Source organism: Ursus maritimus, unplaced genomic scaffold (genome assembly GCF_017311325.1).
Source record: "Ursus maritimus isolate PB19 unplaced genomic scaffold, ASM1731132v1 scaffold_20, whole genome shotgun sequence".
NCBI classification, from domain to species: domain Eukaryota; kingdom Metazoa; phylum Chordata; class Mammalia; order Carnivora; family Ursidae; genus Ursus; species Ursus maritimus.
In genome coordinates this window covers 1,831,359-1,853,844 of record NW_024424453.1, presented here as the reverse complement: position 1 = coordinate 1,853,844, position 22,486 = coordinate 1,831,359, and the positions used below count along the sequence as shown (strand labels likewise).

At 33.2% G+C, this 22,486-nt stretch overlaps 1 protein-coding gene across 1 annotated transcript in view; it reads right to left on the bottom strand.

Moving 5' to 3' along the window:
* Positions 1 to 237: 237 nt before the first annotated feature.
* The window catches only part of SI (sucrase-isomaltase), an 87,846-nt gene continuing 65,597 nt past the window's right edge, over positions 238 to 22,486 (bottom strand). The window contains exons 37-47 of the mRNA XM_040636582.1: positions 18,039 to 18,172; positions 16,805 to 16,839; positions 16,603 to 16,719; positions 13,330 to 13,478; positions 11,038 to 11,122; positions 10,897 to 10,953; positions 10,161 to 10,285; positions 7,345 to 7,433; positions 3,654 to 3,703; positions 3,237 to 3,404; positions 238 to 343 (exon numbers count right to left, since the gene is read on the bottom strand). Coding sequence (XP_040492516.1) covers positions 275 to 343; positions 3,237 to 3,404; positions 3,654 to 3,703; positions 7,345 to 7,433; positions 10,161 to 10,285; positions 10,897 to 10,953; positions 11,038 to 11,122; positions 13,330 to 13,478; positions 16,603 to 16,719; positions 16,805 to 16,839; positions 18,039 to 18,172 — 1,078 coding nt within the window. The 3' untranslated portion in view covers positions 238 to 274. The remainder of the gene's footprint in view (positions 344 to 3,236; positions 3,405 to 3,653; positions 3,704 to 7,344; positions 7,434 to 10,160; positions 10,286 to 10,896; positions 10,954 to 11,037; positions 11,123 to 13,329; positions 13,479 to 16,602; positions 16,720 to 16,804; positions 16,840 to 18,038; positions 18,173 to 22,486) is intronic.

Sequence of the window (22,486 nt, the reverse complement as noted above, 5' to 3'; positions counted from 1 at the left end):
TTAGTAACTAGTTTACAGTTTTGGCTGATACTTAGCAAGGTAACTAGAACTATTTAAATCCTGATAAATATTTTTAAAAATTAGATCCAGAACACATTAATATAATAAAATTAGTATTAGTATTATTGTACACTGTGGAATAACTTTAGATAGATGTTATGAAATTAATATTTTATACAATATAAGAAACCAACAAAAAGGGAAAACTATAAGTACAGTGAAACTTAAATCCAGGTGTTAATTTCCCTTTGACAACTGGAATCGATGGTGATCTTCATGACCAGCTGATTTGTATCGGTTCATCGAGAGTAACATTATTCACTGTCAGATCAATATTTAATATCTAAAAAGAAAGTAAAATGGTAATTATGGTTTAATCAGAACAGTATTGTTTTTTGTTTTTTTTAACAAAGGCTATTTCCATATGTAAATTTTCTCTATGTAACAGAATAGTTTTTTTTTCTCTTTTTTTGAAGAATTTTTATTCTAGAGTGTTCACAACTACTTCAGTAATAATCTCACCCAACCTATTCATTATGCAGATAAAAATAAATCCCAGAGGTGGAATGGTTGTTAAAAGACTGTGAAAAACTAAAACTATTAACCAATTATCTTGATTTCTATTATTTTATTCTTTCTCCATATTCCTAAACATGGAATTATTTATAATTGCATTACATAAATGTCTGTGCTTCCTGCCCTTAAATATTAGGGCATATTTACACACATAAATTAGACTGGAAATATGTTTTCTTTTGTATCAATCCCAAAATGCTTTAGGATTCTGAATTTATTGTTAATAATTTCAATTTTGTTGTGTTACTTTCTTTCACTGGACAGAATATCAATTAGACCAAGTAGGGACTAATTATGGAGGTGACTGAGCAGCTATAGGCAATCATCTGTATTATGTTTATGACATGATGATTTCATCAGACCTCACCACTGCTTGTTCTCCAACACACGCACATGACGTTCTGGGCCTTAGCTCAGAAAATTTAGATTCAACTATCAAATATGCAAGAGAAGAGGAAGAGAATCAACATTCCTTTACTGCTTACTGAAAACCAGGCACTCTCTGAGGGGCCTTATAAATATATTCTTCACTAAAGCACAACATTCTAGGATTTATTTCCCACACTGTACAGAACAGTTTAAAAGGTAAAAGCGAAATAATCTTTAAAAATATATATTAGCCGGATTTGAAACTGACCCACCTTACACCAAACCTAACCTAGTTACTTTATATCAAAAGTGAAAAGGAACAAGTACATCAGATATCTTTTAATACCTGTACAAGAGGCAACAAAACATAACTGTTGCTAAGAAAATGTTTTTAAAATTGTACTGATAGAGGGGTGCCTGCGTGGCTCAGTCAGTTAAGCGTCTGGCTTTAGCTCAGGTCATGATCTTGGGGTCCTGGGATTGAGCCCCGCACTGGGCTCCCTGCTCAGTGGGGAGTCTTATTGTCCCTCTCCCTCTGCCCTCCTCTGCTCATGCTCTCTCTCTCTCAAATAAGTAAATACAATCTTAAAAAAAATTAAATTGTATTAATAGAGTAATTAAATTATGCTTTGCATATAATTCCCACACTGATGGAGAAGGGCAAGAAAATAAAGAAAGAAATTGACCACTCTACTTTTAGCATATATCTATAAAGGTTGGAAACTCTAGGAGCTCATAAATACTTGTTTTACTAAATGAATTTAGAAGGAACTGCTCAATTGTTAGCAGTTAAAAATAATATCTTCTTTTGGAATCAATGAGGTAATAAAATATTATAAAAATTTCTTCTTAATACTTAAAATTCTTTGTGAATGTGTTTGGAAGCAGTGGAATGAACTTTTCGTTATAAATGATGTGTTTTTATACCAAGTCTCTGGTCAAGATGAACTTAAAGTACTACTTGATATTTAAAATATCTTATTTGAAGTTGTTCATCTGACTGTATTTAGCTTTTTTTATAGTAAAAATTAGGAACTTTATTTTTACCAATGTAGTACTAAATAAAAAGCAAGAAAATATATATGGCAAATTATCCTTTTTAATATGATTGAATACTGAGCAGTTCAAAAACACTGATTGCTAATTGTGATCAGTAACTATTGACTATCTATTCCTGGAGAATTAATTTTCCCTTTGAAGGACTCAGTTTCTTGGTCTGCCACATGAGACCACTGGCCTAAATCAGTGATTCCCTTACCTTGTAATTTTATAAACCAGTGAAATTTAAAAAAAAAAAAAAAGAAAAATGGGGGTGAGGCACTGAGTTATCAACTTTTATTTTACCAAGGAAGGACATTAAGTATACAAAACTCTAACTTCCCAACCTTGATATAACTTAAAGAAATAAAAGAATTTTGGTGCCTTAATAGTAATTAAGACATAGTTCTATATTAAAGGGGAAATAACACTTGCCTACAAGACAGCAGTAACAATAGGACAGTATTAAGTTTCAAGTGGATGGAATGACCTTTCAGGTGCTGTTCACCTCTCACGTTCAGCTATAAACACTAATAGGTACATACACACACAATTTTAGCAGTAGAGACACAGCCTTGTACTTGGATCATTTGTAACAGTTAGCTGTTCACTAGAATATATGTTCTTTGAAATCCAACTTTTCAGAACATGGATTCCAGAATTTAGAATTGGAAGGAGCTAAAGAGATTGTTCACTTGCATAGTCTTATTTGACAGAAAAAGAAGACTTAAAATTATTTGTTCAAAATAAAAAACTAATTACTGGTAGCAATGGGACTTTAACATAAAAATCCCAATACCTTGTTTAATGTATGAATCATGTCCTTATACATCTGTATGTCATATTATTCATGAGTGCCAATAGACAATTCTGTTAATTTTGTGAGGATTTCCAAATATATTTTATCCAAGATGTAGTAAATATATAAATGTAGACATTTTATGTTTGAAAAAAAATTAAAATTTGAGGGACTTTACCATATCGGGATAATAATGACTTAGAGGCTTCACATAAATTTAATCTTGCTTTGATTATGTCAAGAAAAGTGTAACACAGATCACTAGGTTGATTTGTATGACAGGTTACTAAGGATGATAATATGAAGACCAATTTGGAAGTTTAAGGAAAATGAATAAACAACAGAGGTCATAGGCAACCTATAATTACGTTTTGTTGGGGTTAGGAAATAGAAGACATCCATATAGATGTTCTGAAAAACTCTGTTAAATTTTCTTTTTTCTTATGTTACTTACCTCCTTGTCCGGTTCTTCAGTAAATTGAACTACCTCTGTATTTCCATTATATATGAGAGTAACCTGATTAACAGAAGTCTTTCCTTTCCCCCATATGTGGATGCTTCCAAGCCTCATTTCAGTTTTGTTTGTGTAACCACTTTTCAGTATAGTGCTTGTCAAGGTACTCTGTAAAGACAAAGAAAAAGAAGTAACTTAAACCCTTCACTTTCAAAAACAATTAAATCTTTTAAAGCATACATCTGTTAACCAAAATGGATTTCATAGTATAGCAAATTATTTATCATATATTTGAAACGAAGTATGTTATACAGTAAATGTAAAATATGAAAATATAAAATAAATATAAAATATGGAACAAAACTTCAAATATTATTTAACACAATTGCAAACAAATGATCTGACATGAATACATACGTTGTTTAAGTTAAATTGTGCCAAGAAATATAAGTCTTTTTCATAGGTGTCTGTAGAGAGAAAAAAAGGTAATATATTTATATTTCCAAGAAGAAAAATAGTAAAAACTAGAATATTTTGCTTCTCTTTCCTAGTATGAAGGGTATCAAATACCATCAATGCAAATCTAATTTTTTTCCAAGTTTATTTCACTTGTTCCAACACAGTCGAAGGAGCACTGTAATATGAAGGATGAGTCACCAGAGAAGACCCTGGAAGCACAGGGCAGGTTGGTGTGTATGTATTTACGTGTAGGAGGGTAACGGTAAAGAGTGACAGGTCTAAAACTACCTTAACACAGCTCTGGCAGGGTGAAAGAAGTATAAGAATAAACAGAATTGGTGGTGACAGTGGTGGACACTTACTGGCCATTTCAATGACTGACAATGTAATAATATTTATAAAGCAAAATGAACATGATGGAAACTTATTCTAGTGTCCCTTGAGAAAAATACTCATTCGAATAATCTAGGGATTATTATAGGTCTATTGAAATCAAACTGATAAAACGCAGGGTTTATATCCATTTCTTTAATCATAATCTTACCATATTTAAAATCGATTTTTAAAATAATTTTTTTTTCAATTTTTAAAATAATTTGACAGCTAAAATATAAGTGCTTACTATCTGTCAACTTTTAAGTACTTTATCACACTGCTCTAAGAGGTATGTTCTTTTACTGTTCTGATGGTTGAAGAGGAATGTGAACTTCAGAGAAGTTAAATAAATGCCTGAAAGTGATTCAACAAATTATTAACAAAATCTGGAATCAAGTCCAGCTTTCCCTGAATTCTAAGACTATGTTTATATGTAAAACCAAACAAGCATGGGTAAGGCAAAAAGGCAAAAGTAGTTTAAACGCGTGATTGAAATAAGTGTTAAAGTAACACTGAAAAACCAACAAATTTTAATTTCCTTTACGAACTTATACATGCCAGCATTTTATTAAATAATTCTTTAAAAAACTGCTTAATCTGCAACTAATCTTACCTATATGAAAAATAATTATATTCTGCCTAAAACTTTTTTTCTCTACATACTAATGTGTGCATGGCTTATCTGATATGTGTTTATAAGGCAAAAATTTTAGTCTAATTTTTAAGTATACAATTATAGCTTCGGTTTTTAAGAGCAATTTTTTTAAAGTATGAAACTATGAGATAAAAGAACACAAAAGTGATAGCTATTAGGAGGATATGGGCAGTTTTGTGGTTTTAATAAATAAGCAAAAATAACACGTATGATCTTAGTTAAGGGTACACATATATCTATTGCATTAAGATAAGACAAAATAAGATTTTACTAATCTACAAGTTTATTAGCTAGAATGGTCAAACTTTACTTAATAGACACAAATTTCGAGATAAGTTTATGATAGCCTCCCTTTATTTGGGAGGGGTACACTCTAAAGTCCCCTAGTGGACACTGAAACTACAGACAGTACCAAGCCCTGTATATACTAAGCTTTTTCCTATAATACTTACCTCTGATATAGTTTAATTTATAGATTAGGCACAGTAAGAGATTAACAGTAACTAATAATAAAATAACACAATTATAACAATATACTGTAATAAAAGTTATGTGAATGTGGTCTCTCATTCTCAAAATATCTTATTGTGCTATATTCATTCTTGTTGTGATGATGAGAGATGATAAAATGCCTATGTGATGAGATGAAGGGAGGTGAATGACTTGGGCTCTGTGACATAGTGTCAGACTACCACTGACCTCCTGACACTATCAGAAGGAGGATAATCTGTTATCTGGGAGTAACAGATAACGGCTTTCCACAGGTAACTGAAACTGCAGAAAGCAAAACCATGGATAAGGGGGAACTGCTCTATTTTATCTGTGATCTTCTTTGAGAGAAAATAATATGTCAGCAAATAATATTTTATAAAATGGGAATGAACTTAAAGGAGGAAATAATTCTGTGCCTATCAACTAGGTTGATGGGCTTGCTGAGAGAGAAAACTTCTTTGGAGATTCTGACCAGCTGAATCAGACTCTCCATAAGCATTTGTTGTATATTGTTGTTACTGTTCACTCAAGAAATTTCAAGAAATTATCTGAAATCTTCATACTTAATTACAACAAATATACTGAGTTTGTGAAATATAATCACAAACCCCAAATATAATTGGCCAGAATAATTTTGTATACTTACATGGAGAGATCATCAATAAATATGTGAAGTGTGTTGTTACTTTCCGGTGATTAAAAAATAAAATCTGCCATGAAACTTTAATAGGATAAAGGTCATACCAAGTTCTTTTATCTGTATCTTAGTTTGACAGGGAGAACTGGAGAAAAATTTCTAAGAGAAGTGTTGTCTCCCTTGCTGTTCAAATGAATTAACTCAATTTATTGGATAGGTAAATTCAAAGGTTCCAAGACAAGGATGCAAATTATGCATAACTCAACTTTACAACCCTGGGACACTAGGCAAATTCAAAGTGCAGCCTGCTGGGCCCAGGTGAGAAAGGCTGCAAACTTTGTGTAACCCTAGTTAATATGTTAACGAAGGTCAGGACTCTAAAAACAGGATTTTAACAGGATTCAACATAGCAGTTGATTCTTCACCTTAAATCACAAAATACTAGGAAAAGGCTTTTTGTTTTTAAGAGTCTTGCTTTTTACTATATGATTCTTGTATCAACCTTCTGATCTACTTTATTTACTCATAAACAGATTCCCATTTCTTAGAGTTGTAACATATTAACTATGATTTACCTAAAAAGATGAAAAATACATGTCTTGGCTAGTAATGAAAAATCTCTCTTCTGCAGATAATTTATTTAAATTGCACTGAACTGCCCCATGGGAACATCAGCTCCACCCAGATGTTAACTTTTATGACTAACGCTTGTGGTAAGAGAATGTTCGGAACGCCCATCTAGTGAGTGCCACTGTTAATGACACAGTCAATAAACATAATCCACAACGAGTGTTTACTTAACAGCATAATAATCACCTGAAGGTGATACCGCGGCTTCTCCCCCAATTAATGGAAATTAAATGGTCCTCAGAATCTGCATCTTTAGTAAACTACCACAAGTGATTCTGATGGCAACGGTCAGCACAGCACATACTGCTGGGAGCCTAGCAGTTCTGTCTGGTCTTAAGAAATAGTCACAGAGTAAACATAGATCTAAGTTTAAATCCTTAGACTTTTCATGTAAAAAAATATTGAATTTAAAAAACAAATAGGCCAAAGTTGAGTTTTGTTTCTAGGCTATCTCATGTTTTAGATGCACCCTTTATGCATCATTAGTTAGTCATGTGCATAGGGAACGGGGCGTTTCAGCTCAGCTGATCTCACACACACTGAATGTCTCTCATGCGAATGGCACGGGCTACTTTCTGGGAGTAGCAGATGATCAATATATATTCTCTGTCTATACACATCTCTTAGTTATTCAGACATATACCGTAGGGATTAACTATATTTAGGGTAAGAGGAAAGTCTTTGATGTTCAGAACACTATGTTTTTAAGTTGATTTAGCTAATTATTAAGCTTCTTTAGCTTTGGATGATATTACTAGCCTTTCATTCAGCTTCCAAAGTACAAAAGTAGATCACATAAAAGCAATGTGAGATAATACATATGCCATCAATTACATTTATCTGCTAAATGGAACACTCACCTATACTCTCTCCATCATCCCAAAACAGAGATCCCTGTGCCATCTGATTAGTATCTGCAGCAACAATGAGCTTCATGTAATTTTGTCGACTAAAAAAAAAGAAATATAGTTTTACCTACATTTGTAGAATAGCATATGTTTAGTTATGATACAGCACCCATATAAATATCCAAAGGGAAAAAATGAGAATATCAAGTAAGGAGAATACAAAATGTTTTAGACAAAGAAAATTAAAGGCCTTCCCTTAATAATGAGTGACTGGGAATGATGTAAACCATAAAATCCTTCATATTTAATAGAAAATATCATGCATGTCTTTTGATCTCAAGAGATCACCTATTTAACAGATCAAATGGGGGCTCATTTTTAATGGTTAAAACCATATTAAGTTTATTGACATGTTTATTATTCTCTCTGCTAATCCTGTCACTGACCATTAAACATAAAACTATATTAGTAGCATTTTTTATCTATTATAATTTAAGCCTTTCTCACATTTCCCTACATAAATCACTGAGTCATCATTGGAAATTATTAATAAGAATGTGAAGAGTAGCCTGCAAGTTGTAATTTCTGTCCTTGAAATGGGCAATACCTCCCAAGCTTGTGCCTGTGAACTAAATACCTGCGTCCTTGCTCACTGTACGAGTGATTTGGTTTGACAGCCTCCTATTGCTAAGGAAGGATCTCTCAGACAAATTCTGCTTAGCTATAATTGCCTTTTCCAAACACAAATGTTGGAAGTTGTACTGCCATGGAAGTTCCCTAAAATATCCAGAGCATCTAGAGTTCAAATCTCTACAGCAACTTGGTATTTTCCATGTAAAGACGTTATCATGTCTCAGCATGAATACATACATATATTTATATGTATGTATCTATTTTAGTTCATAGTTACTAGGGTAAAAGATAAGTATTACCAACATTAAAAATCTGGTTTAACTCACAATTTTATTAAAAATTACCAACATTAAAAATCTGGTTTAACTCACAATTTTCCAACATATTTAAAGCTTAAGATTAAAAAGTATTTCACAGTTTACATTCTACCTTATCTATATATCTAACCCTGATATCCTATTTACTTTACCCCTCTACACACACACACACATACACACACACACACACACACACACACACACACACACACACACACAGAATGGCCTCTCTGTCTCCTACAGAAAAAGGATTTTTCAAGGTCCAATTTATAGATGTTCTCCTCCACAAAGCCCTCACTTCTCAGATATAATTGTTTTTTTCCTCTTTAATTGATATCAGGGTAGAATATTGAAAGAAATGGATCTGGATCATTCCAGGAGATAGAAAAAGTTCATTCATGCCAAATGGGTCAGTCAGCACATAGATCACCAAATGAGTGGAGACAGCATAAGAAGAGAAGAGGAACAGAGACTGAGTCCTCTAGAATCTGAATGTCTAAGCCAGGAATCTAAGCAATGAAAATAGACACTCTGGTAAAAGGATTTACTCTTACATCAGTCAGAAAAGACAGAGTGAACCCATGATCCCTAGTAGGTTGGACATATTGCTGAGAGAGGGAGAGAATACAAGGTAGGGTACTTAGGGTAAAGAAGAGAAGGTCTTAGCCAGATCATCAGTTATGAATAGTAATGTGTAGAAAATATGAATTAATATGAATTATCTTTCATCTTTATATGGGACAAGGCTGCTAAAAAACAGGTCTGGTTCTTCTGTGGACAGCAGTGGACTTGTAGTTTGAAGAAGCAGTGATATTGTCAATGGATATCTACATTTTCATAGACTACAGTGAGTTGGGAAATATTTCACAGGATGGAGAGAGGGAGGTAGAAAAGGGGAAGAGAAAAGGTGGAAGGAAAGAGAAGTTCTCTGAGAAATATTTGCTTAAAGTTTATAGAAAGGTTCATTTAAGAAATCATGTTTCGGTGAAGTAAATAATATTTCTTTCCACATGTCAGAGGCATCAAAAATGATGAGTACTTAGGTAAGGCAGCCACGCAAAATACAAGACATTCATTTGTCAATATCTTCACATATTTATATAGAAGACATGAACTTTTAGTTCCTATCTTGATCTGGGAAACTTTCTTAGTATTCGGAGGAATATCATGTCGGAAGACAATTTTTCATGAGTCTCAAATATCTGCATATCTTGCATACAGGTGGGGAGGGACAATGGGAGAGGGAGAAAGAGAATCCCAAGTAGACTCTCTGTTGAGCACAGAGCCCTATGTGGGGCTTGATCCCATGACCCTGAGATCATGACCCCAGCGGAAATCAAGAGTTGGATGCCCAACTGACTGAGCCACCCAGGTGGCTTATATTTTATAATTCACCCAGATGAATTATGTTTTAACGGATGTTTTTAAAGCAAACAGTATCGAAAGATAAGGCAGTGTTTGTTTTTAAATTAATTTAAAAAATTTTTTACTGGCCAGTATAATTAAGATAAAGTCCCCTTGAAAGCGAAGAATGAACAGGTTTGCTTACAGCCCAATATAAAGGACTGAGTGCCTAAGCCTGGAGTTCCTTAGCTGTGACACAAACCTCCTACACGTGCAGCATCTGCCCAGTCCTCTCCATGTCATCCCCACGGGACTTTGGTGACAAGGAAAACTGAAGCAAACATGAAATTTAAGTCTCTTGCTATGCCAAGAGTAAGAAAGACCTTTGTCTCTTACCCAACACCCATGACACTGTGGCAGACTAAATTGTTCACTTGGAAATAGGGTAAAATCTCAGAACCTTCCCAGTTCTTGACAATTCTAGCATGATGTATCTCAAAATTTAATCTGAGCTCTTGTAAACACTTCACTTACCTGTGAAATGTGTTTTTAGCAGGCTCTTGACATGGTAGGATGTGACCGCCACGGACATGTAGGTTTATTGTATATAAAGGAGTGTTAAATACATGATGTTCTCCTCTGACACCAATATCTTGGCCCTGGAAATGACAAGGTTGGTAGTAAAAACATAAAAGGCAAGAAATGCATCATCAGCAATATTGGTGTTTGATGTATCAAACAAAAATATTGGTGTAAGTTTATCAATTGATATGCTTAATATAAAAATTAATAAAAACTCAAGCACGTACTCAGGATATCATGTTACTTAAAGTATGTACTTAGTTCTTAGTTATTAATAGCTTTGAAAGTAACTCACCACTATTTGTTTTTGTGATGCTCTCATGAAGAAAATGTGTGGGTTTTGAAAGGTCACAAAAGTTATTCCTGACTTGTCATATACATTATTCTTGGAAGGACTATATTACCTTTAATGACAATTTTGCATATTTGATACAGAACAATGACCTTCTTGTGTACAATGTGTGCTATGTTTATTCAGTAAAATAAATCAATGACTCCATAACAAACTATGGCAGAATAAATTAACTCTCTTTCACTGTGTGTTAATTTGATTCAGCTGTGATTAGCAAGCAATATCTTACTCTTCTTAAGTGTAAAGTAAGCCAAATATGTCACCAATGAAAAGGCTAGGATCAAATTGTTACTCGTATCCTTTTAGTCAATTCCCCAGAATTCCCTAACCACTTACTGTATGATAATCAAACCACCGAGCATCAGGGACGTAGCCTTGTACAGTGTCAGCATACTGAAATTTAAAGATACAGTCATTAAGAAATTATAGGCCAAGGAAAATAATATTTTGTGAACAAAAATATGTGATAGGACTTACAGGTTCCAACACAGGGGTAACCATAAATGCTGGACCCCACAAGAACTGCTTGAATACATCCCAGGTTATCTTGTCATTAAAGAACCTTGACAAAATATTTACAAATAATTAAATCAAAGAACTTCATTTCTCCTGAATACCATAAGATAATCGTTCAAATCACATTTTGCAGTATAGACTTTTGTGGACTGAAGTGAAAACCAAACTATAAACAAATCAAAAACAATTCTATCACTTGGATTTTAATGTTCAATAAGTAGTACAATACTTTATAAGTTAATGTAGACTATAACTAAACTTCCTGACAAAATACAGAGAATTGTATAAGGCCAATTGAATGAGAAATCTTCTAAGAGAATTCACAGAGGTACAAATATTAACTTTGCCTAGTAGAAGATCAACAAACTAGGAAGCAAAAATTATAAATACTCTGGAAGAGAATTGTGAGGCAAGTGTGCTATAAGAATCTTGACTCGGTAATTCAAAAAGATTTTGCTTCCCGGAGTCCATAATAAGAAGAAAGAAAGAAAGAAAGAAAGAAAGAAAGAAAGAAAGAAAGAAAGAAAGAAAGAAAGAAAAAGAAAACGAGGAAGGAAGGAAGGAAGGAAGGAAGGAGGGAAGGAAGGAAGGAAGGAGGGAAGGAAGGAAGGAAGAGGGAGGGAGGAAGGAAGAAAGGAGGGAGGGAGGGAGGAAAGAAAGAAATGAGCAAAAAAATAACAAAAGATTTTGCTTATCTTACTTAAATTAGAGCTCCCTGAATAGTGCATTTGATGTATTTCTGAATTTCAAATACAAATGGTTGGAAACACCAAAATCTATTCTTCACGGTCACTATTAAATATCCATATTTTTTCTCTAACTGAAACAGAACTGCACATTTTTGTTTGTTTGTTCTTTTGTTTGTTTTTGTTTCACTTTTCTACAAACTGAGATTCATGCCAACGTGGACGGCTGAATTTACTGCTTCATGGACTTCCCATGGGAAAAAAAAGGCCCAGATGTTCTCAATAGGACAAGAGTCTGCGGAGTTAATAATAATGTTTCTGGTTGGGGATTCAGTCCAGAGCTGACACTCTGACTCTTCTGAGTAGTAAATAGGGAGAAGACAAAGGGGCAAATTCTGGAAATAAGAGAGGCAAGATAATAATAAAATTTTACCAGAAATAAAGAATGGATTATGGTAGATAAATTAATAAAGTAACTGGAGGATAATGGGAATTTAGGAAGACCCATTATTTTTTAAGACCCTATCATCAGAACAGATGGCATATTGATCAACCTATTATTTTTGTCATTTTGCCTTGCATTCTATTGTTTAATTTAGTAAATACATGTTGTGTATTTTACTGATTTATCAAATATGCAATCTAACAAATCACCTCACTCAATTGCTCTGGTAATACAGGGCACACAGATGGTAAGTTTGATTATTTCAAAGGTTTTCGTATTTTTGTTTGAATCTGTGTTGTTTTTTTGTATGTGTGACATCAATAGTAAGAATTAGCTTGTATTTGCCTTAAAATTAGAATAAGCTAAAATTTTTGTAATTATGCTCTATAGAATAGAGTTTTAAATTTGATCATATATCAGTTTGAGCTTTAAGGAGTGAATCCAAAACAATTTTCTAAGAAAAATGTTAGAACTGTTCTAGGGTACTCTATAACACATCTCCAAGAAGAGGTGGGGTGGTTTTCTTCAGTCAGGCATATAAATATACATATATATATATATATATACAGTAAATTTACTTAACTGCTATAAACTTCAATTAATCAAATCATTATACAGAGATAATATTACTTGCTTCCATTTTTAAAATATTCAATATAATAAGGTATGTAAATCTAAACACTGGGTATATAGTTATTATTTCTAAGAATTATTACTTTTTTTTTAAAGATTTTATTTATTTGACAGCAAAAGACAACGAGAGAGGGAACACAAGCAGGGGGAGTGGGAGAGGCAGAAGCAGGCTTCCCACTGAGCAGGGAACCCAATGCGGGGCTCCATGCCGGGACCCTGGGATCATGACCTGAGCCGAAGGCAGATGCTTAATGACTGAACCACCCAGGCGTCCCAAAAATTATTACTTTTCAATAACTGATTAATGTTTAATTTTTAATATCATCCTGTTTATTAATATTTATTTATGTAAACGTTCATTAACCCAAAATGTATACTAAAATAGCAATAAAAATGTTTCCAACTTCAAATATTCTACACTATATGAGATTACTGAGTAAATTAAATGAAATCTATCTCTTTTTGGCAGAAAAAAGAATTTCTACTTACTCATGCAAAAGGGGTCGAATAACAGTGCCACCATGAGCATGAATTTCATGCATCTGTGTATAGAAATAGGGCAATAGAGTGTATCTAATATTTAGAATATTCTTTGACATTTCAGAAAAAGTTTCATTCCAGGAAGCAGGATCTTGTCTCTGAAACAAAGCAGAATGAAATAGTCATAAGCTCTTGTCCTTGTTTACACCATAATTTTCAAATACATATTTGGAGAATAAAAAGTAGAAAATAATATTCATTCACTGCCATGTGCTGTATACTTTCTTTACAAAAATCACAAAAATCTTACACAATAATATTTCTATCTCATATGATGGAGAGAGAAAACATAATATTTTAATAAGAAAAATGCAAATTACACTCGTAGCTTGATTTAGTTTAGATGAACATATGTAAAGAGCAGTTCACATTTGAATAGGTGGCAACTACATTGTCAATCACGGTCATAATCAGTGTAGGGATGAAAAGACTGGAAAAGAAATGAAAGGCTGTACAAAAGTAGATTGAAATAAACAGAGACATGTAGAGCCCATCATGGTAACCACTACGTGTGTGTTCTCAGGAGAAATGGATAAATTATGATATTAAAGGATTAATAGGATAGGAGAAAGAGAGGACCTAATTAATGCTGGATAAGAAAGAAAGACATGCCCTAGTCTGCTCTGGAATATAAACTCGAGGTAAAAATGAAAATTGGCACTGGAAAGATTAAAACCTGTTAAAAAATGTTGCGTGGCACCTGGGTGGCTTAGTTGGTTAAGCATCCAACTGTTTTTTAAGATTTTATTTTTTTATTTGACAGAGAGAGAGCACAAGTAGAGGGAGGGGCAGGTGGAGAGGGAGAAACAGGCTGTTTGCTGGAGCTTGATCCCAGGACCCCAGGGTCAGGACCTGAGTCAAAGGCAGATGCATAACCAACCGAGCCACCCAGGGGCCCCAAGCATCCAACTCTTGATTTCAGCTCAGGTCATGACCTCAAGGTCAAGCGATGGAGCCCCACATCAGGCTCTGTGCTTAAGATTCTCTCTCCTTCTCTCTTTGCCCCTCCCCCCACTTGCACAGCTCTTTCTCTTTCTCTCAAAAAAAAAAAAATGTTGCGCTTACTGGTTAAAAAATAATAGGGAAGGTAATTAGTATTTTATATTTAATTGTACTAGGGAACAAACAGGCTGCCACATAACTCCAGGGGGCAATACTTTCGAATTTTTTTGCTGATATCAACGGGAATGATGATATTAAGAACTGTGCCCTATCTATGCAGATGCCAACTTTTTCAGATTTCAGTAGTAAGAAAACTTGAATGATGACTGTTATTACTGGTATATGTAATAATGTTAGAATAGGCAAAATCTTGAAAGTAAAATGGTTCAAAATTAGTAAGCTGTAACTGATACTATTGTTACTACTTCCAAAGTCCAAAAAGAATAAGAGGTAAAAATCATATCTGTTGCTTACTGACTTCACTGACATTATTTCAGTTTTAACAATACAGTAGAACTTAATTCTAAATTATACATCCCTAAATTCAATTATACTACCTCATAATCAAACTTAAGTTGAGGCTTCTGTTCCATAGATTTTTATTTAGAAATACTTCCTCAGTTTTTCTTTCCTCCATATCATCTTCTCCAAAACTCCAGCCCCCTTCCCATCTTGGAGTCTTTCACTTACCGCTTCCACCTGAATTCTCTTCCACATCCTTACATCGGTTTTGTTTGCTGTGCCTCACTCAAGTCTCACTCTAACGCTCAAGTCATTTCATCCACGAGGACCTCCCTAAGTACTCCTTCTAAAACTGAGTCCCCATAAATCTCTATCACTTTGGTTACATCATTTTCCCTCGTATGCATTTATTTATACCTGACTATACCTATATACATATACACATACACACACATAATTGCCTGTTATCTCTATCCTGCCTACATTGTATGAATCACGGGGCAGGGACTTTGTAAATATTAAATAGTAGACTGTTAATAAATACTTGTTGAATAAATCCCTGTGCAGGCTTTTATTGATTCATTCCACTCTTCCAATATTATAGCTTCCTAAATTGCATTACTGACAGCAAGTTTTCCTGTTAAAATATTCCTATTCCATCAAGTTATGCTATTGCCCAACTTCCAAATTCTTCCAAAATGTAGTCCCATACTGCTTTCTATCCTTATATAGGTTTTCATTTTCTAAAATAAATCCTTCCCTTTATCCTAACTAAAACTTCCCAGGAGGGACACAAAGATCCCACAGCACCTGACGAGCTCCACTGCTCAGTCACTACTGCTAGGACCCACCCTTCAAAGACCAGCTCTTCTACAACTCTTCCATGAGGTGCATTTTGATAATTCGTCTTTCCTCTATACTTCACTAAAAGTCAATGTCACAAAATTTGGCACTTAGTTAGATATTGCCTCTAATGATACATAGGTCTCCATAATTGTTAAAACTGTAACCTCTCTTTCTCAAAAATTTCTTTCAGACAATTTAGTAACATGGAAAGCTGTGCCACCACACAAGAATTAGCTCTCATAACTTTTCCTTTTTTTTTCTCAATTTCTCAACTCATTGTCTCAACATTTGCCTTTTAAATTTGCTCAATTTCAAACACATCATGATACTAGTATTTCAAATGACTTTCCACTTCTAATTAGTTTGAAGCTGATTTTTTATTGTTCTGTCTCAGTTGGAAGAAGTTAAGGAAGCAGTTTTTTGTGGTTTTTTTCCCCCCTGGCTATTCCAAAATTATATAGAACAGCAGTAAGTATGTCAGCTAACCAAGTTCTAAACACCAAAGTATAAAGTAACCCAAATCAGAAAATTCTCAAAGCAATGGGCTCAGATGTCCTCAGTAAATGTAAAGACGTTCATTCAAGGTATGCATTGAAAATCAGCCTGGTAGGGTGAATTCTTTTTTTTTTTTTTAGGATGATTTTTTTTATTATTATTATGTTCAATTAGCCATCATTAGACTTTGATGTAGTGTTCAACGATTCATTAGTTGTGTAGAAGACCCAATGCTTATCACCACACATGCCCTCCTTAATACCCATCAGCTGGTTACCCCATCCTCCCAACCCCCCTACCTTCTGTAACCCTCAGTTGTTTCCCGGGGTCCAGAGTCTCTCATGGTTTGTCTCCCTCTCTGATTTCTTCCCATTTGGTTTTCCCTCCCTTTCCCTGTAGCTCAGAGGGTGAATTTTATTTAAAAACTTCTAAGGTTAGTGGGGGAAAGGAATGAGAGTAGATGAGGTAACTACATACCCTAGTAAATGCAATGTTGTGATTTCTGGAATATGGATAAAACGCTCCAAGTTGCATCCAGCGGGCACAGAGCTCGTATTCTGAGTTGTTGAAGAAACCACAGATATCTGCTCCACTCTAAAATATATTGTGATGTTTAATTTTAATGGTTTGTTTCCTAATCTCTATAAGTTATGAAGATAAAAGGAATAGAACTACTTACATATGAGATTCCAAAGAGACTAAATTCCATCATACCTGAAAAAAAAATCAGGAAAAAACTTAGAAAGCTACTATTTCATATATTCTGATATTTGATTTTTTTCTATTTTATGAAGATGTCCTATTTCTAATAACCTACTCCAATGAAACATTTTTCAGATTATTAATATACCTTTCTATCATTTCCTCTTAACAGGATTCAAGTTTTTTTTTTTTTTTAAAGATTTTATTTATTTATTTGACAGAGATAGAGACAGCCAGCGAGAGAGGGAACACAAGCAGGGGGAGTGGGAGAGGAAGAAGCAGGCTCATAGCAGAGGAGCCTGATGTGGGGCTCGATCCCATAACACCAGGATCACGCCCTGAGCCGAAGGCAGACCCTTAACCGCTGTGTCACCCAGGCTCCCCAGGATTCAAGTTTTTTATGTTATAGTGTTGATGACATTTATAGAAATAAGACACTATGCTTCTTTGTCACTTTCAAGATGGTATATTTAGAGCACAAAATGGTTATAAATACATTATAGTATGAGAAAAAAAGTGGTATTTGGTTTAATTTTTTTAAAAATAAAAGGTTATCTATGTAATTATTTAACAATAGGTCTCATTGTTTGGGAAAAAAATTATCCTTATTTATAGAATCATCTGAGATCACTTCAATAATATAGGATTCATGTGATATCCCAGCTCTCCTTTTAAAGTAATATTTCTAAAATACTGATTGTTTTCCTTGAATCCTAATATAAACAGTAAAGAATTTTTAAAACTAGATCTGAAACAGAAAAGTATCCATTTCCCCTTTAAAATAATAATGTCTTATTTACTCTTTACCCAATGATTGTCAAAAGACTCTTTAAAAATTTGGCTCGAAATGTTTCATTCTTCAGCATCTATCAGTATTCTTATTCCCTAGAATCTAGAATTTCTACCCATTTCTATTATCAGCTCTAGATGTAATCTTTCCCAGTTCCTGCCCTTTCCCAGGAAACTGAGACCAAAAAGGATGACATTATTTTCTCAAAATAAACTAGTTAGATATCATTAGTTTCTTATATAAAGAATCCCAGATCCTACTTTCTAGCCCACTGTCTTTTCATCACGCTATTTGTCAAAAAATATGATGCAAAAAGTATGTTTCTGAAAAGGACTTATAAGGTATATGAACTAGTACCAACAAAAGTGAATACCTAAAAGGAAACTCGAGAGAGTAATGATATAGATGGTGACTCACATACCAATGATCGATTTGTCCAAATTGTCCCATTGTGCGTAGTTGTCTCCAAGCCAATGTCCTCCCCATTGTCCACCAGTAGGATATGTCGAACGACAAATAACAATTCCTCTTTTGCCAGTTGTCTTCTGCAATGCGCTAAGATAGAGGGAGAGTTTTTACATGAGGTCTTTTCAGATATTTCTACTTATGAGCACCTCATTAAAAAAAGGTGTGTGTGTGTGTTTACGGTGTTTTTGTTGTTTCTTACTACAACTAGCTCTTTATAAGTGAGTCTTCTTTCATTATATTTACAGACATAAGGACATTTTTCTTCCCTTCCAACATTTACCAGACTGACATGGCTAAGTGGCCTTTGTTTATTCGTTCAATGAATTCAAGTTAAGTCAACTACTGAAGTTATCAAAGCAACTAACTAATCATATCTTGAGTTTCTTGAATGAACTCATTTTAGTCTACTTAACTGTGTTCTCTTGAATAAAGGTCTAGGCTCTAACTATTGATTGCTCCAATCCTTCTCAATTATAACTTGTCAACACCTAATCTCTGTATCACTCTACAGAGAATCTTTGCTATAATACTGTTTTAGACGGTAGATTAAAGGGAGCGAGGTTTTTTGGGTGTTAAAAATAAAACTAGTTGTTCTATCTCAAGCACAGAATCTATCCAAAGCTAGATGTCAACAGAATGAATTTTACAAATTATATCATATTTTTTTTTCTTTTTTTCCCCTCCTCAGTCTTTGAAGAGACTTTAGTGACTTTCTATTCATTTTAAAACATATTCTAGTGCTAAAAATAATATAATAATGCATTATTTTATATTATCTGCATCTCTTGCTCTATGATATTATAAGAGCATCTAAAGTAGAAAAATATCCCACTATTAATTGGAAGTAAAGTGTTTATTTTTATGTTATTTAAAATAAATTGCATATGAATAAGGACTACAGAACTGTTCAGGAAAAAATACTTCAAATACCTAATTAGGCAGATTTTAAATCATTTTGGACCACAGTGTTTGTACTGATTTCTTTATATATAAAGTTTCTTCAGTGAGACCTTGAGAGTCTTGAAGTTAAATATGATGTCTTAATCTTCTTTGTATTTTTTGTACCTAGTACATTGCTTGGCATATACTAGTAGCTCAAGAAATTTTTGAATTAATGAATATCTCAAATCAAAATTACAGGAAACTAAAAGTGTTTTCAACGGACATAAGATGGTAAATTGAACCATCTATTAATAATAAAGACCATATTGTACTTGCTAACTTAAAATTTCCTACTTGAACGATGCCCATCTTTAAAAAGATCATATAAGAAAGCTATTTTCATTGCTTTGTTTTCTACAATAAATATAAAGGATATAGTCTATTTAGGAGCATTAATATATTTAACATACATCACATATATTTGCTGACATTTAACAAGAAATGAATGATTATTTATATAGAGAATAAAAAACTGATGATAAATCTAAAACTATATGTATATTCTAAGTTTAGTTACTTTGCAAACAAAATTAATTTTATTTAATTAATGCAAAAACTATTTATAAAGATAGAGTTGTCCCAAATTCTTAATGTGTTCACATTCAAGAAATACATACTTTTTTTTTTTTTTTTTGAAGATTTTACTTATTTATTTGACAGTGAGAGAGAGAGTACTAGCAGGGAGAGTGGCAGGGAGAGGGAGAAGCAGGCTCCTGCTGAGCAGAGGGCCCAACACAGACCCTGGGATCATGACCTGAGCAGAAGGCAGGTGCTTAACCAACTGAAAAACTCAGGTGCCTCCAAGAAATACATATTCTTAAAGAATTTCTTTTTTTTCCTGCTGTATGCAAATTTTTTTTACTATATATAATGAGAAAATAAGGCTTTAAATCAATAACTGAACATATGCCTTGTTAGATTTCTGACTGGGAAGAATTCTGTGTTAAGTATTTTCATGACAAATTTTCTCTTAAGGACCTCTTGCATTAGAAGAATCTCCTCTGTAACCCTTCACAGAGTACTTAAGAGAACAAAACTTTTGAGAAATCACTTGCTGCCACTAAAGATATAACTTAAAAATCCCATCACTATAAATATTCTCCAAATATTTTTGACACGTTCCAACTTAACAAATGGTTTAGTTATAATGAATATAGCTTAATTTTAAGAAACACTTTTCACCTGGAGGACAGCTTGTCCTGTCTTACCAGTTGATTTTGGAAAATCTAACTTATAGAAAGGATTGTAATGTTGTGTTAAGGAAGTATTTTTATTGTGTGTTTTACAGTTGCCTGCATTAGCATTTTTTTAAAAGAATTTAAAAACTTTAAAAAAATACTTTAAATTATTGGGGGAAAAGTCTATAGGAATATCTAAGAAAATAACTTGTATCTACTGATTTTTTTATTCCATTCTAAATTATGATTACAAAAATCTGGGGCGTTTACTTAAAACTTATATATTTAACACCAAAGGGAGAATTTCCAAAGGGAGACAAAGATTTTTATTTTTCTGCATCTTCTCTCATGAAAAAATATATAATAGTCTCTAAAGTCACTCAAGGTATTGTTGAAGTTGAAAATATGGAATATATAGTTATATAATCCTTGAATAATTGTCTGAGATTTGAACACACAATGTGAGGTAGTTTTTAAAGTGTATTTATTCCTACATTTGAAGCATAGGCTTTGTTTCAGTTCAACATTGAATTTTAAATAAGAGAAAGAGACCTATTGAAGACCGTAAGTTTTTGTATGGGATTTACATATGCAACTTCATTGGCCACTGGTATCCAAGGTCCTTCCTCTAAAACAACAGTTTCTCAAGTTGATTATTTATCTCCTGTTTCTGAGCCCACTCATTGTATTCTTTCTTTGGTTTTTCTTGTTTATGGCATGTTTAGTGAAAAGGACAGTAGCAAGAACTAGTTGCATGTCAAATATGAACCAGTTTTGAAAGACACAAGCTGTGTCAAAAAAAAAGGAACAATAAAATGCTACAGTCTGGATAGATAACTTGAAGTAAAAAAAATTCGTTTTTAATCCTTTCGCTTTTCCCCAATGATAAATAAAAAGTCTTTACTATCCATCCTTTGCTTAAATGTAAATGTAATTTATCTATAGTGTCTTTTTATATTTGTCAAGGTTTTTAAAAATATAGACTATATTTAATTTCTAAAATTTCTGAAAGTTCAACTTTTCTAATATAACTGAATCAATTAAATATCAAGAAAATACCTAACACATGAAAAGTCTAGGGCTATGAGTAAATTGAGCTATTTAACGCAACATTTAAAACTTATTAATCTGTTTAATTTAAATAACAAATGTGGTTGAAACTTTTACTGAACAGTTTATGAATAGGAGCAAAATTAACACTCTTAAAGAAATGTATTATTACTTTAAATTAAAAAATGTTCTTTGGAAGATTGTACTGATATCTTCCTCATAACGTTTGTTATTTAAGAGTAAAATATATTTTAAATATCCCTAAATTTCCCTATTTTTGTATATCAACTATTTAGAAATTTACCTACATTTCCTTAAATTTACTAAGCATCTCACAGTGTGTTAGGAACCGTGAACTGTGTTTCAGAAGTTCAATTTACTACCTCAATGAAGAAATTTTTTTCAATTTCCCTTAAACTACATAGTTTCATCTCAAAATGTGTAAGTTTTGCCAACAAGATTACCAGTCAATTCTCAGTATTTTTGTGTTTTAATATCTATATTTTTATGATAGAATGAGGTTAGCTGAGGATAAAAAGTGAGGATAATTGTGCTTCAAAATTATGTTCCAGTAGGGTAAATTTAAAGAAATATTTGTCCCAATTAAAAAAAAAATTGTTGAAGATCAATTTGTTTACTCTTAAAAATGACATTTCCTAGTCTTTCTACATGATTTTAGTGTCCCTACATTAGAATTTGGTGAGCAAATCTGTGGTCATTCATTCATGTAATAAAATTTTAAATAATTCACCTCTTCTAGGTTGAAAAAGTTTGGTGCTAAGATAAGCATGTTTCACTAATTGAGGAAATATTACCCATACCCTTTATTCCAAAATGCTTTTCTTTTACCAACTTCAGTCATATAATAGAGCTGTGGTTTTCAATCCCACATGCTCATTGGAACACCTGGGAAATTTTTTGAAATTCAGATCTTAGGTATAGTACAGACAAATTAAGTCAATACATTAAAAAAAAAAAATCTCCAGGTGATTTTACTGTATAGTTAAGAGCCAGAGACCTAGAGCTGCACTGTGTGATATGGTGCACACTAGTCACATGGGACTATTTAATTTAAATGTAAATTTATTACAATTAAATAAAATTTAAAATTCTGTTTCTGGGGACACCTGGGTGACTCAGTTAAGCGTCCAGCTCTTAACTTCAGCTCAGGTCATAATCTCAGGGTCCTGTGATCAAGCCCCACATCAGGCTCCACACTCAGCAGGAAGTC